This window comes from Xiphias gladius, chromosome 7 (genome assembly GCF_016859285.1).
Source record: "Xiphias gladius isolate SHS-SW01 ecotype Sanya breed wild chromosome 7, ASM1685928v1, whole genome shotgun sequence".
NCBI lineage: Eukaryota > Metazoa > Chordata > Actinopteri > Istiophoriformes > Xiphiidae > Xiphias > Xiphias gladius.
The window spans coordinates 26,742,278-26,757,255 of NC_053406.1; the positions used below are offsets into that span (position 1 = coordinate 26,742,278).

General features: G+C 45.6%; 1 protein-coding gene across 1 annotated transcript; it reads right to left on the minus strand.

Annotated features, from left to right (window-relative positions):
- Positions 1-372: 372 nt before the first annotated feature.
- rnpepl1 (arginyl aminopeptidase like 1) lies at positions 373-14,038 on the minus strand. Its single transcript, XM_040130591.1, is given in 12 exon segments — positions 373-4,168; positions 4,392-4,534; positions 5,013-5,240; positions 5,331-5,439; positions 5,888-6,000; positions 6,105-6,218; positions 7,049-7,284; positions 7,373-7,489; positions 9,156-9,222; positions 9,225-9,306; positions 10,010-10,150; positions 11,906-14,038. Coding segments are annotated over 12 exon segments (2,148 nt in total). The 5' UTR covers positions 12,395-14,038; the 3' UTR covers positions 373-3,859.
- Between the last annotated feature and the right edge of the window lie 940 nt (positions 14,039-14,978).

Here is a 14,978-nt window from a genome sequence, read left to right on the forward strand (position 1 = left end):
AGCGCTTCCGGTACTTTCCGAAAAAAAAAAAAATGCTGACATCATCACGACTTAACATTTCCGTTATTACCTGACAGTAAAAGCATAAATAAAAGCAGGAATTGAGTGTTTTTTTTGGTCTTTTAATAATCTGAACTCAACATGTGATCGGAGGAAGTGAAAGATGAAGATTTATTGGAAATCTCGCTGAGAATCTGCTGTTCGATGATCAGATGAGACAAAAAAATCTCAATAAATATTCAAGTGTGTATTAAAACAAATAAATGTTTAAACGTGTGATGAGACCAAAGAACCGGTATTAAGAATAAAAGAAATTTGGTTTTAATAAATGTTATGAACTGATTAAAAGGAAAAGACAAAAATAAAAAATTATAGTTTTACACTATCAGATTTATTAATTCATATATTCAGTTACTGTTGATTGTCTGATCACATTCTGTCAGTTTCAAAATAAGAAGTATAAATAAAGTGCACAGATTTCTGCATCAGCCCCCAGAGAGCCTCCAACCCTGGAATCACACAGTGAAAAAAAACTCCGCATTTTGAAGTTTGAGGTGTTTATTTTTAATCACACGTTTATTATAAATCTGTCTGTGGAGGCGTTCAGGGTCAGCTGGGAACAGTGGGACGTTTCAGAGCTGAGGAGAGGACAGTGACGCACAGGTTTCACATCTGATTATTCAGGATGTCTTTGCTTCAAATCAGTTTTTGTTGCCAAAACTTAAACATAAAATATTGCTTTTTTTTTGTTATTGCTGCTTTTTTATTTGTTAGATATTAAACAGCATCAGCCTCAAAGTGATCCAGCTCGATCAGTCCACCAAGGATTGATCAGCTCTGCTGATTAAAGCTACAGTCAGTCTGGATCAGTCGTTTATCAAGATGAAAAAGCAAAGTCATCGTCCAGTGAATCACCCTCCCCGATCTTTTTTAGCCATTGTTTCATTTCTCGTCTTTAATTTGACTTTTTTTCCACTCAGTTTGAAGTGAAACAGGCGACTGACGACACGATTTAAACCTTTAAAGGTTCAGTCTGACTCGAGTTTCTGCTCGTCTCTTTCCTCCAAATATTTACTACTTTTTCTTCTTCTTGTCAGAGTAAATATTCAGAATCAGTCCCAGTAATCTACAATTAAAAGTCTGTATTTTATTGCTGGTGATTTTAGGCACAAACAGTCAGAATCATCATTAAAGGGATGAAGAATAACCATCAGACGAGCAGAACTGGTGTCTGAACTGCAGAAACCTCTCAGTTCCCAGCTGCGGTGAAGGCCGCATTAAGGCCACTCAGGTGAGTTCTGCTGGTTTTTATTTTTTCTGCTGAGTCCTTTCGCGCGACGACTCCGCCTCCCTGGTAAATGTCCAGTTTAACGTTCAGACTGACGGATCAGGGTCCGGGCGAGGAGCCGCGAGTCCTGGTCCGCAGGTCCGGTGGGATCAGCGGGACGGAGGTAGACCTAAAGATTTCCCTCCCCCTGAAGAGTCACGTGTTAGTTTTGGCGACGCGGGGGGTTGTTAAAGCAGTTATTTTGTCAAAAAGCAGCAGTTTGTTAAAGAGCCAACAGAAACAGAGCGAACAGAGCAGTGAAGTGTGACGACTCAACATCAAACCCACAGCATCGTCTCATTCAAGGGCCTCTTACTCAGGTGGTTTCAGCTTTCATCCAACCGCACTTCGAAGAACTTTCCATCCAAGCTCACCGGAAAGTTGAGGAAGCTCTTTATTTTCCAGCTGATGTCCTGGAAACTTTCCTAATCATTTCCTATAAATTAACTGATTAATTACCAGGATAGTTCCAGGAAAGGCCGACGCAGTAACACTGTTTTACTGCTCCGCGATTTCCTGATGTAGAAACATCAGAATGTAAAGCTCTGTGATTGGATGTGTGTCAGTGAAATGCACCTTGGGAGTGCGTAACTCCGACTTCTCATCAAAGACGCAGGTATTTTCTCAGACGGCTGTTGAGACCACGTCACCGACACCGAGGACGAGGACCGTGAACTCCTCACACGCCACTGCTCTATTATCACCATTACTATCTCTCGCCACCTCGGCATGACGCGCTTGGTTTACTCATGATCACACTATTAACATTCACAGGCACCGCCTCCTCCCCTCCATGCACCAATCACAGCGAAGCAGGACTACGCTCGGTCCACAGGTCTGCGGGGTCTGCAATGGAGACTCCGGGTCTGTCCCGACACCCACACCTGCGGTCTGCCGATCCCGCGGGTAGTAGGTCAGAGAACTACAGGTGCACCTGTGGTCTGGTGTTTGGGTCAATTTTAATCACCGGCCATGAAGACGCTGGAGTTTACGATCTGTTGGGTTCAGACTGTAAATTATTCTTCATGTCCAAACAACACAGCTCTGCTGAGTGACGCTGAATCCGACTCAGCTGCTGGACTGTGTCCTGCTGTATTTGCGTGGGCGACGGGACGTCCTCATCAACCGGGTGTGTCCCACTGAGCTCTGATAAACCTCCACATGCTGCAGTGTTAATGGGCGCCGTGGTTATTACCAGAAATCCGACCAATAGTCGCAGTGTGTGTGGGGACGGAGCCTGTGCAACCAGAGACCTGCTCCACGAAGCAGGATCTGTGGTTTAACCCCGAAGTTACCCTACCTGGGTTTTCAGGGTTAACACAGCGGTTCGCTTCTTACCGGGGTACATCGCCATGGTAACTAACGGTGCACACCTAACCTGCTCTACCTAACTTCAGAGGATCGGATCAAAACCTGTCAGCGGCCAAACTACCGCCAGTTGATAACCAGCTTCCTGAGACAGGTTATCCGGGCTCAGTGAAGCCAGATAACGAAAAGATTTCCTGGCTTTGTTGAACCTGCTTCGTGGTTCAGGTCTCTGGTCGAATGGACGGTGTGGTTTTTACTCCAGATCCAACTAAAACAAATCCAGTCAAATGCTATGAGTGAGGACGTCACCTCAGCTCAACACCAGGACACCTGTAGTTCACCTGTTTAAACATTCACACGCAGCTTCTGTTTACTAACCAGGATGTCGTGGTTCACAGTCGGCAGTCAGTATCTACAGTAAGTTGTCTGACATAGCAACAATAACCGAGGGAGGTTATTGGTTGATCACGTCCAGATCACGAAATTTAAAAATGAAAGGTGAGCTTCTTCCACTTTTGAATCAGCGGTGAGGTCAACCTCAGTGCAGCTACCTGGTTTAATCTAAGTTCACCACAGATGGACCGAGATGTCCACTGATGGACAGCTAAACTGCTGCTGCTGCTGCTGAGACTGAATCCACCGACGAGACGTTACAAACAGGTTCTACCGAGACGGAAGCGGAAAACTAAACTCTGACGTCACATTTCAAGTTATCGGTCAAATTGCACCAAGAGTAAAAATCGAAAACTTTCAATCATCACCAGCCTCTGACAACAATCTGTCCAATCACAGGACCCACATCGGGGCCACAAGCCACAGTTTGAACAACACATCAGCTCAGGGTCTAAAGGCCCTGATGAACTCAGGGGTCGGTTCAGGATACAGGTGTTGGTTGTACCCAGGTGGGTCGGCAGACCCTCAGGAACCTGAAAACTGTGATTAGAGCTTAAAAAAAAAAAAAAAAAAAAAAAAAAAGAGTCACATGATAAAGCAGCTGTGACCTCTGATCCCTGACCCATGACCTTTGACCCGACCTCATTTAATCTCCCCACCAACTTCAGAATCTACTTCCTCACACGAGCCGGACTTTAAAAATCTCTGGAGTGAACTTCCTGTCGTGACGTCACGTAGCCCTTAGTCACCTCACATCTTCCGTCTGTCAGCGGGCGACCGACCGACCAATCACAGCCTGAATCCTCCATCACGTGACAGCAAAGGTGGACTTCACGCTGACACGTTGACGTCCCTCAGAGCAATGGCAGTCCCCGTGGCGGCGCCCGAGGCGGATGCCGTGGTAGCAGGCTGTGGCGGCTGTGCGGAGGGGGGGCTGGAGGGGGAGGGGGGTATGATGGACAGAGCCGGGCTGTTCTGATTGTTCGGGGCGGGGCTGGTCTGGAACAGGATCTGCTGCAATGTCCGTCTCAGGTTCGGATGCAGGCGACGCTGAGTCTGGTAGAAAATCTCCACGGCAACGCACTTCATAACCCCGGCGACCAGGTCCTCATACAGCGGCACCGTGTACATCCTGGACGTCTGCGGACAGGAAAGAATTAATGTTCAACACGACTGACGGGATACAGAGACACTGGCAAAGCATCATGGGAGCTGTAGTCAATGAACAGTGAAAAATAAACTTCCCTTTATCTTTGTTCAAATGTTCAGATTTTCGGTTTTAAACTTCTGCGCTAAAAACTGATGACAGCAGTAGAATCGATACTGGTAATACTACAGTACCAGTACTATCACATGTTCTCACGTGTTTGTGTAGGAAGGCTCGGACTCGGGGCAGGTCGGGGTAGAACGTGTTCCTCACCACCATCTGCAGCCAGCGGATCTGAACCTCAGCGTTCAGACCATCAAACAGAGTCGAGTAACAACCAGACAGACTCACCATCACCTCTGCAGAGACAGAGACAGAGACACTCTGTGTGACTGCTCTGATCAATCAACAAATCATCATCAGGTCTGGATCAATAACCTATGTGTAGAACTCTAGTAGTAGTAGTAGTAGTATCATTAGTAGCAGCGGTAGTAGTAGCAGTAGCAGCAGCAGCAGCAGTAGCAGTAGTACCAGTAGTAGTAGCAGCAGTAGTAGCAGCAGCAGTAGCAGTAGCAGCAGCAGTAGTAGTAATAGCAGTAGCAGTAGTAGTAGCAGCAGTAGCAGTAGTAGTAGTAGTAGCAGCAGTAGTAGTAATAGTAGTAGTAGCAGTAGTAGTAGCAGCAGTAGCAGTAATAGTAGTAGTAGCAGTAGTAGTAGTAGCAGTAGTAGCAGTAGCAGTAATAGCAGTAGTATTAGCAGTAGCAGTAACAGTAGTAGCAGTAGTAACAGTAGCAGCAGTACTAGTAGGAGTACTAGTAGCAGTACTAGTAGTATTACCGTGTGGCAGCGGAGAGTGGTCCAGCATGCGGTCCAGGAACAGTACGATCTGAAAGGTGCTCCAGGCTGAGAGGTCAAAGGTGGTCAGGGTCTGCAGGTCTGGGGAGTCACTGCTCCTCCACAGATCACACAGATCCTGGACTGGCTGGATCAGGGCGCCCCCTGCTGACAGATCCGGTTCATACAGAGGAGGTCCACAGCCACTCAGCCAGCGTTCAAACTCCAGACCTGAGGACCAGGACAGGGGGTGAGTTCACACTTACTTCTCCATGTTATGTTGGAAGCTAATAAATGACGACAACCCCCCCCCCCCCTCACCTTCTCTCTGAGCGACGGCGGCGTCCTGCAACTCGGGGAAATAACCCAGGAAGTAGTCGATGAGGTCCTGAGCCACCACGCTTTTAAACTTGAACTGTGCGATGTAGTCCTGAGAACAGACAACGCACACAGAGGAGGTTACCCCCCCAGGCTGAACGCTGACCTCGGACCCGGCCCCTGCGACCCAGCGCAGCAAGGAACCGGCTGTGAGTCCAGTGTGCAGCTTCTACGTGTACTGAGGTGCACACAGGTACTATCCACTGCGCACCGACAATAACAGACCGTGAGCTTGGCCTCGCACGTATTTCTCAAAAATGACATGTTCACCGAGTCCCGCAGCCGTGACGCACAAACAAAAACACACATCGAACACGTTTTTCTTTCTTCAACACGAGAAGATAAGACGAAAAAAGTGAAGTCGCGATAACGACCTGCAGGTTAAACGACCACGTCAAAAGAAGCTTCAGCAAAGTGGTCCTCTCATCACCTGACGCTGTGTGTGTGTGTGTGTGTGTGTGTGTGTGTGTGTGCGTGCGTGCGTGCGTGCGTGCACTGACCCTGAGGAAACAGTCGAAGCGTCGGACGTCTCCACAGAGTTGAGACAGGTACGACACGAAACAGAAACCTTTCTCGTAGGTGAACAGATTCATCAGAGTGCTGGGGTTCACACCTGGAGGAGGGAGGAGGTGATAGTCATGTAAACTCACCTGTATCAGTCTCAATCATATCCGTGTGTGTGTGTGTGTGTGTGTGTGTGTGTGTGTGTCTGGTTACCTGGCTCAAACTTGACCTGCAGTTTGCTCACAGGGTTGTTGTCTCCGAGGAGACGCAGCTGTCTGTGGAGAGCGTCCAACCGCACGACGGTTTCCAGACAGGTGAACGCCTCACCTGCAGACGAGGAGGAGGGAACAATTACTCCGTTCATCCGGTTCAGCAGGAGCCCGTTGTGTGGCCTCTGTATTGATACCTTATATGGCCAAAAGTTCGTGGACAACATGCTACTGTGCTACAGGATGCAAGGATACTTAAAACTAGTGTGAAACTGAACCCCTTAATTTTTACCTTAAAATTTACCCAATAATACTCAATATATTTATTAATTAATAGTATTTTATTAAGATTTAATTAAGACTTGAATTGAGCAGTGAAATAATGATTATTAATTCATTATCAGTTTAAAGGGGTTTTAAATGGTGAAAAAAATAACACTTAAATGTTAAGGGGCTCTAGTGATGTAAGTGATGTAACTACCAGACATAATATTACTGTTACTACTGTAACTAATATACATAAAGTTAAATAAATAACATGAAAGTCATCCACTAATTTAGACCTTAAAACCCCTTATTTTTTCCATTAAGATGATAACAACAACAATAATAATGAGATAGCAGCTGTCAAAATAAAGTTAAAAAGTGCTTTACAAATGGAAGGAACAACATTAAAACTAATCCACACCAACATTAAATAAAAAGTACAGGAATAAATTAGAATAAAACCCAAAATACAATGAAATAAGATTTAAAAAACACAGAAAAGAAACCAATAAAACATAAAAAACATGGAGGAACTGGAAAAATAAACCTCTGGGCTCAAATTCATCAGAGGCTTTTAAAAAAAAAAGAAAAAGAAAAGTTTTACAAAATGAATCAAAAGCTTTTAGTGATTCTGTAGTTTTTCATGTGTATTTTCAGCAGTATTTTCTGCAGTACTCCTACCGTAGGCCTCCGTAGTGATCCTCCTCTGGGCGTACGTCGCCAGCCCTTCGCTCAGCCACATCTCCTCCCAGGTGGCGTTGGTGACGGCGTTCCCGAACCAGCCGTGGGCGATCTCGTGGATGACGTCGATCAGCAGGAACTCGCTGCTCTCCAGGATGGAGGCGATGATGAAGGTGAGGCAGGGGTTCTCCATGGCGACGATGGGGAAGGAGGGGGGCAGGAACACGATGTCACACCTGAGGGAAGGGTCAGCCGGACGGTGGGGGTTGTGTTACTGACGTTTTCAGTCTTTACCATGTAAAATCTGCTGGACTCTGAACTCACCTGCCCCACAGGTAAGACCCAAACAGCTCCTCGGCCACGCCCAGCCAGCGCTCCACGCTGCCCCCCAGCTTCTTCACCGCACAGGACAACAGACATGGCTCCGCCCACACACGACTCCTAAAAAGTGGAGGAGGAGGAGGTCAAAGGTCACATCGATAATCCTGATGATCATCTCCTCGCCGGGTTTAGTGAACCTATGGGATTTTACATGTTTTATAAAACTCGTAGACTCAGCAATAATTAAACCCGGACTATCTGATGTTTCTGTTTTCAGCAGAAACTAATGACACCGACATATCATCAGCTTTTGCGTCGACATGTCGAGCTTGAACCAGAAGAGTGAAGCTGTGGTCCGGACAGTTTGACAAAGAGCCGAGACTCACTCTAAAGCTCCGTAAAGCCGAGGCCTCTTCAGTTCTGGCTGACCGGCGGGGAGTCCCAGGTAATTCAACCTCTGTGGGCTCATTATCATTGGTGTCAGTGGGTCCGTTAGCGCTCCTGGCTGTTGTAACGAGGGTCGTTAGAGTTGCTGGCGTCGCCGCAGTCACCTGAGGCCAAGTCTGAACGGTTGGTAAATGTCCTGTGGAGGGATGAGAGGACAGCATTGTAGGTGGGGGGATAAGTGGTGTTGTAGACCTCCTCCTCTGTCGAGAGATGGTTTCTCTACTTGAACGTAGATCGCCTCCTTCACTCCTCTTTCAAACCACCTGTCCTCCCTATCCACAACGTGTATGTTGTTGTTGAAGGAGTCTCCCTGATCCTTTAGGTTGGGACCTGAGGAGTTGGCTGTCCTGTGTTGAGCCACGTGTTTGTTCAGTATTATTTCGTTTCACTGATCTGATCTACGTCTGTGTGCTCCTCACTGCGTTGGACTGCATCCACCAGATTACTTTTCTTGTGTTTGGGTGAGCGGTCTTTAGGATTGACCAGTTTCTGTCTGAGTGTGTTGCTGGGTTTGAAAAGCACAGGGATGTGGTGTCTGTTGAAGATCCTCCTGAGTTTCTCAGATACTCCAGACTCGTACGTGATGGCGACGATGTGGTTGCGTTTGTTCCTCTTTTCTTCACCACCCGCAGTGTTGGTGTTCATCCTGGGTCTTGTGGTCCAGTTTGCGTATCCACAAGCTCTAGGTGCATCCTTCAGGTGTTTTTGCTCCTTCTCCTGAACCTGGACACCTGTTGGCACATTATCAGCTCGGTGGTGCAGGGTTCTGATGGATCCTAGCTCATGTTCCAGTTTCTGGTTCCAGTTGCAAGTCTGTAACGGCTGCTGTTCCACTCTTTCATACGTTTGTCTGAGAGAAATTACGTTTTATTCATGTTTGTCTTCTTGTTGCATTTAAAATACTGAAATGTCCCCTAAGCTACATGTGTGTGTTTATTTTTACCTGTCTCTAAAAACAGCTCTGCAGCCTGTTTCAATAAATCTGCAACATGCACATTTGATTTTATTCTATTTGTTTTTTAATATTCTATTTTTATATATACTGTAGTGTATATCATATCGTTGTATATGCTTGACAATTGGTTGTTGCTGTTCCTGTGAGTTAATGTCTGTATTCAAACCAAATTTCCCCCACAGAATAATAATAAATAATAATAATAATAGTAATGATAATAATAATAATAACGATAACAACAACAACAAAGTGATCTGCAGCTTGACATCATTTCCTCTGGCGTTCGTTGGACACACGGTGGACAGTCAGTAGTGACATGTGACGCTGTGTGTGAGCACAGCTCCTGGGCTCAGAGTCAGACTGGGTGGTCTGGGAGCGACTGACCTCGGGCCGACATCGACGTGCTGCAGCTCTCCGGCCACCAGCGCCACCAGGTAGGATGGGACAGGAACTCCATGGAGAACTGGAAGACCCGGTCCTGTTTGGAGTAGGAGCTCCGAGACGCGCTCATAAGAACCGTCACTCCGTCTGGGACCTGGAGAGGAAGAGGAGGATGAAGAGGGTTTCTGTTTGCCTGCAGTTTCCCTCTCACCTGTCTTATACAACTTGGAGGGAAAGCTGATCTAAAGAACTGAACCTGGTCTGATGTGATCTCATAGAAACTCAGTCAAACGTCAGTGTCCACTGATTGAAATGTCTGAAGCACCTGTACCAGGCTACAGGCTGGAAAAAGACCCTCTATTCAGAAGGTAGCTCCTCAACGCAATGACACAAGTGAATTCTCACGCAGTGGAAAATGCTGAGCTGTGTGTCTTTTTGTGCCTACACCAACATGTACATTTCCAGCGAAGATCCCTCGGATCTGAGTAATGAAGGTATGTAAATGTCAAAGTCTAATTACATCAAACACTGCAGGTAATGTTCGTTCTGCATAGTATATACCAACACAGATATTTTATCCAGCATATTTTTACATACTGCAGGTGTGTTTAACTCGCCTTGAGTCTTTTAGGAGAACTCTCAGATTTTAGTTTCCAGCTCTCCTGCACAAGCTTGGATTTACTTTATATTCATGTACAACTGAGTATCTGTGGTTAACACTGAAGGTCTGAGCACACATCATGGCTTATAAAAGAAAAACTAAGGCCTGTCAGCAGATACTACATGAGTCGAGGTCTACAGCAGGTCTGACGGTGCAGTGACAGTGCAGGTATCAGGGGTCAGAGGTCAGCACTCACCCTGACGGTAGCAGTGTATGTGCTCTTGACGGCGGGCGTGTCGAAGCAGGGGAAGAAGGAGCGGTTACACACCGAGTGACCCTGAGTGAAGACCAGAGGACGAGACTGACCACAGGTCAGCTCAGAGTCCAACCACCAGATCTAACACACACACACACACACACACACACAAATCATCGTCATCGTCATCTTCATCTTCACACGGCAGCTTAAATTTAACTGTTCACTCACTCCGTCTGTGTGCGCGGTGGACATGTTGAGTATTTCCATCAATTAAAGACACGTCATTTGAAAATAAACAACAATGAAAATAATCATTCCACAATCATCACTGATTGCATTGATTATCAATCAATCTGCTGATTATTTTCTAGTTTTATTATTATCTAGTATTTCAGTATTTGATGTAAGTGTTTTGTCTAAAATGTCAGAAAATTGTTTGTGTTTCCCAGAGTCCAAGTATCTTCGAATGGACGACCGTACAGAGAAAAACAGAAAATCTGAGAATAAGTCCGGCCGAATCTAAACGATGGTGAAAAACTGAATTCAGCTTCACAAACCTGCACATTTTCCAACCTTTTCTTTAATCTCTGATGTTTTTCAAATTTGAAGACAGACAGAGAAAAAAAAAGTCAGTGTGAACAGACATGCAGCCAGTTTACGGCGGGAAACAGCTTCACGTCTTCCATTCTCTGGGTCCAGTTCTGAAATGTGTCCGATTTCCTGTTTCCATCACTGTGACTGAATGTCTTCGGGGTTTGGACTGCTGAAGACGTCACCCTGGAGTCTGAGAGTGTGAAACTATTTTATGACATTTGAGACAAAATACTTGATCAGCAGATTAATGGATCATGAAAAATCACCCGGTAATGAGCCTCTACGCTCTGATGCCGGAGTCTCACGCTGCAGTGGGTCTCACTTTGCAGAACAGAACAAATAAATCCAGACCCTCTAACAGCCTGTTATTACGATTCTTCAGTGGAAACACGCCTCACCTCCAACACATGACAGATGGGGAAAGGGAACCTCATAAAGCATAAAACTAGAGAGGCCGAGACTCTCGTTGGAAGGTTGCCTGGAGACCTGGAGGCTCCTTCTAGACTTTATGAACCACCTTAGTGTCAGTCAGAGACTGGCGGAGCTGCTGGGGAGCAGCACGTTGGAGACTGAGAAATCTCTACCTGTTATCTGTCCTGTATCTTTCAACATCAAACTTTTTGATTTTTTCGCTACTTATTTAGTAGTTGTTGTTATTTATTGAATATTTACTGTTTTTTTAATATGCTTTCTTGCTGACTCACATGGCGGGATGTTGGTGGGTGGAACCTGGGTCTTTTTTAAAAACTTTTTAACTTGTATTTGTTGAGTCGAACTGTTCCGTCAGCGAAAAACCCAATGACAAGATTTATATAAATAAATCCAAATTATTCTGTTTGTGCATTATCAGACCTCACTACATCAGTAAAATCGTACAGCTACGATGAAAATAGTAAAAATCCTCAAAAATAAATGGGGTACATAGTGTTGTTTTTAGGGCTTGGACGTGGATTATGGGTCATTTTCCAAGTGAAGTCTGGTTAAGTTTTCTGAAGCCCAATCTGACTCTTTGAGATTCTGCAGAAAGTCCTCCCGAGGCTCTTTTGTGGATCTGGACAGACCTTAGGACTCACAGACTTCCTGGGAACGCGCCCATTCTGGAACTGCAGAGTCCAGATACGTGGATTAAGAGGCAGAGAGAGACTCAGTTCTCCTGAAGACCAACTGTGTGGCTGAGTCTTTATCTTTGACATTTCTTGTGACTTATTGATAAATGATTGACATCTGTGATGAGACCAAATCAGCTGATGGCACTGGTAAGCCTTTATCATAAAGAAGTGTGTGTTGTGGTCTCCTTACCGCTGGTCCATCTGTGGTGGTATAGCGGACTGTGATCTGGATCAATCGGCCTGGTTTCACGGCTGCCGTTGGCAGGCTGATGTTGAGCGATGATCCGTAATCTGTGAAGGGGTCGACCCGGTACGTGAGGGAGACGGGCTCCTCCTGTCCAGCCCCAGGGACCTTACAGTCTATGGAGTGGATTAACAGAGAGGGGTGGGAGTCCAGGACCAGGGTGTGAATCCCTGGCTGCACCAGGATCAGATCCAGAACCAACCAGCCGCTCATTTCCTTCACTGCAAAGTTTAGCCGCAGGTCCAGGTGGAAGTGTCGCAGCTGGAAGCACCTGAAGTTTGATGCCGAGGCCACATCCACCAGGGGACACCGCGGAGACCCAGGACCTGGGCCTGTGGAGGGCCGGCTTGAGTCCCCAACACACCGGGCCCCAGAGACCGGCAGGGATTTACGGCAGCAGCATAGCGAGTTAGGAGTCTGGTGGAGCTCTGCCATCTTGAGCTAAACCTGGGACTAAACCCCACTTAGACCTGGACTAACTGCATCAAAGACCAACGAGAACCAGAAGAGGACTCTTTAAAATTTCAAAACCAATACTGACTGTCTTCACAAGGACAGAAAAGACCAGGTCTGACTACATTTAAAACCAGTTTCAAACCAGAGACTGACTGTATTAAATACACCAGACTACATTCAAAATCTGATTAAACCAAAGTCTAACATAACTTTTATATAAACAAGAAATAAGTAAGGACACTTGTGATCCAGAATCGAGCTTAAACCTAGAATATCTGCTTCTTGACCCTCACTAAACCCAGGGCAGACTACATTTCTAACCCAGTTTAGCACAGGACTAGTTTTAGCCCGTTTACTCGAGTTAACCAAACTTTTCAACCCGAGACCAAGAGGGTTGAAGTCACGGTGTAAACCGGACCTGACTACATTCAAACCCCCATCAAACAAAAGCCTAACTGAACTCAAAACCAGCAGTAAACACCAAAAAGGAACTTGGTCTAACCTTGTTTCTAGACCAGTAAACCCAGTATACAATACATTTATAACCCAGTTTAACACAGGACTATTTCAGAAAAAATAGATTTAAAGCAGAAACTAGCTAACTCTTTGTAAGCCAGACCAAACTACATTCAAAACCCCTTCCAATAAAAGGTCTAATTTAACTTTTAACCGGACATAAACAGCAATAAGGACACTTGTGACCCAACTGACCTTAAACCTGGTACTATCCGTTTCTAGATCCACATTAAAGCCGGTCCTACCTACAATTATGACCCGGTTTAACACTGGACCAGTTCACAAGCTCTTTCCTCCAGTTTGAGCCCAATTAAAACTACTTTTAGCCAAACTTAATCTACATTTAAAATCAGTTTTAAACCAAGGACTCACTGAATTCGCCCCTGTGTGTAAAACAGGCAAAACTACATTCAAAAACCTACTAAACTAAAGTCTAACTGAACTCAAAACCTGCTATAAACACAATAAAAGGAAACTTAAATCAAGAACTGAGTTTCACCCGCTTAACCCCCTTTTTGAAGCCTGGTCTGAGTCCATTTAAACTCTATTTAACCTGCTCAGACTACATTTAAAGCCAGTTTTAGCCGAGGCTAGCTGCTCTGTTAATTAGCACCTTTAGCTTTCAACCAAACTCCCTTTAAACAACAGGCACTTTAACAGACGGAGATAATGTCGGAGTTAGAGGTCAAAACAGCGACAGCGTTAATTAATTTAACTCATTTAACTAACCTGGTTAGCAGAGCCGGCTAATTAGCAGACAGTCTAATTAGCACTAGCAGCAGAGAGCGCATTATTGGTGGTTTTAAAGGACAAGCGGTTTATGTAAAATCCATCAGGACCCGGAGCAGAAGGACCAGATAAACACCGGCTCCTCCTGTGGAATCAGCCCGGCTCCCTGCTCTCTATCCCGATCACTGAATCCAGATCCTCCCGGTGCGTTTTAATGTTAGGTGGAGGTGGTCTGTGTGTCTGTGCTGAGAGGACAGAAGAGGAGACAAAGACAGGAGAGTTTTATCAAACAAAGACACAGAAGACACCGGAGGAGACAGGTTAGACAGAAGAGGATCTGCTCCCGACTAAACAGGAAGTAACAACAGCAGAAAAAAGTTTCTGCAGCCCGGGGGGGCGCTGTGGAGCTGATGTGACCAGCACCAGGTCAAAGGTCAACAGGAGGGGGTCAGGCTTCTCGTTTAATGGACCCGTACAGATCCAGGTTAAGATCCAGGTCTCCGGGAGACGATCTGAGTCTGCAGACCTCACATGAAATAACAAGTCACAGAGCTGTAACGTGTGGAGAAAGGCTCAGTCTAAAGTCTGTCTCGCCACAGGGCCGGGTTTTGGTGGTGGTGGTGCCGGGGGGGGGCTCACTGGTTCTCAACTGGCTCCTGGTTTAAAGACGGGACAGTGCTGATGGTTGGTCATAATGAACACTGGGCTGCTCAGAGAATGTGTGTGTGGGAACATTTAAGATGAGGAAATATGAATAAGCTCCTGAGAGTTATGTTGTACATCATGTATCAGTGAGCTGCAGGTCAGACCATCAGGAGCAGGTCCAACATGTGGACTGGAGGAGCTGGGGATCGAACCCCTGACCCCGTGATCAGCGGACGAACTTCTGAGCCACAGCCTCTCTGGGTCCGTCGTTTTATTTTCTGTTCCCTTTTTTTATTTTGAAATACTTTGTTCAGTCAGATGAAAACAGATTTTGTAAAAAGGATGATGCACACAGGCCGTTGACATCACACATTTAGTCAGTCACCTGGAGAGAATGAAGCTCCTCATCAGGACAAACGGTAGATAGATGGATATTTATGCTTTGAGCTGCTGGAACAGTCTCAAAGTGTTGACACCTTTAAAGCACAAAATTGAATCCCACATTTTTCAGCCTGGCTGCTGCTGCTGAAGACGTTTTGTGGTCAGTCTATATTTTTAATTTATTTATTTTATTGTATTAATGTTTAAAAATGTTTTTAATCTGTTTTATTATCAGATTTTTAACTTTTTAAAAAATCTCTCAAACTGTTTTACTGAACTGTTACTAACAGTT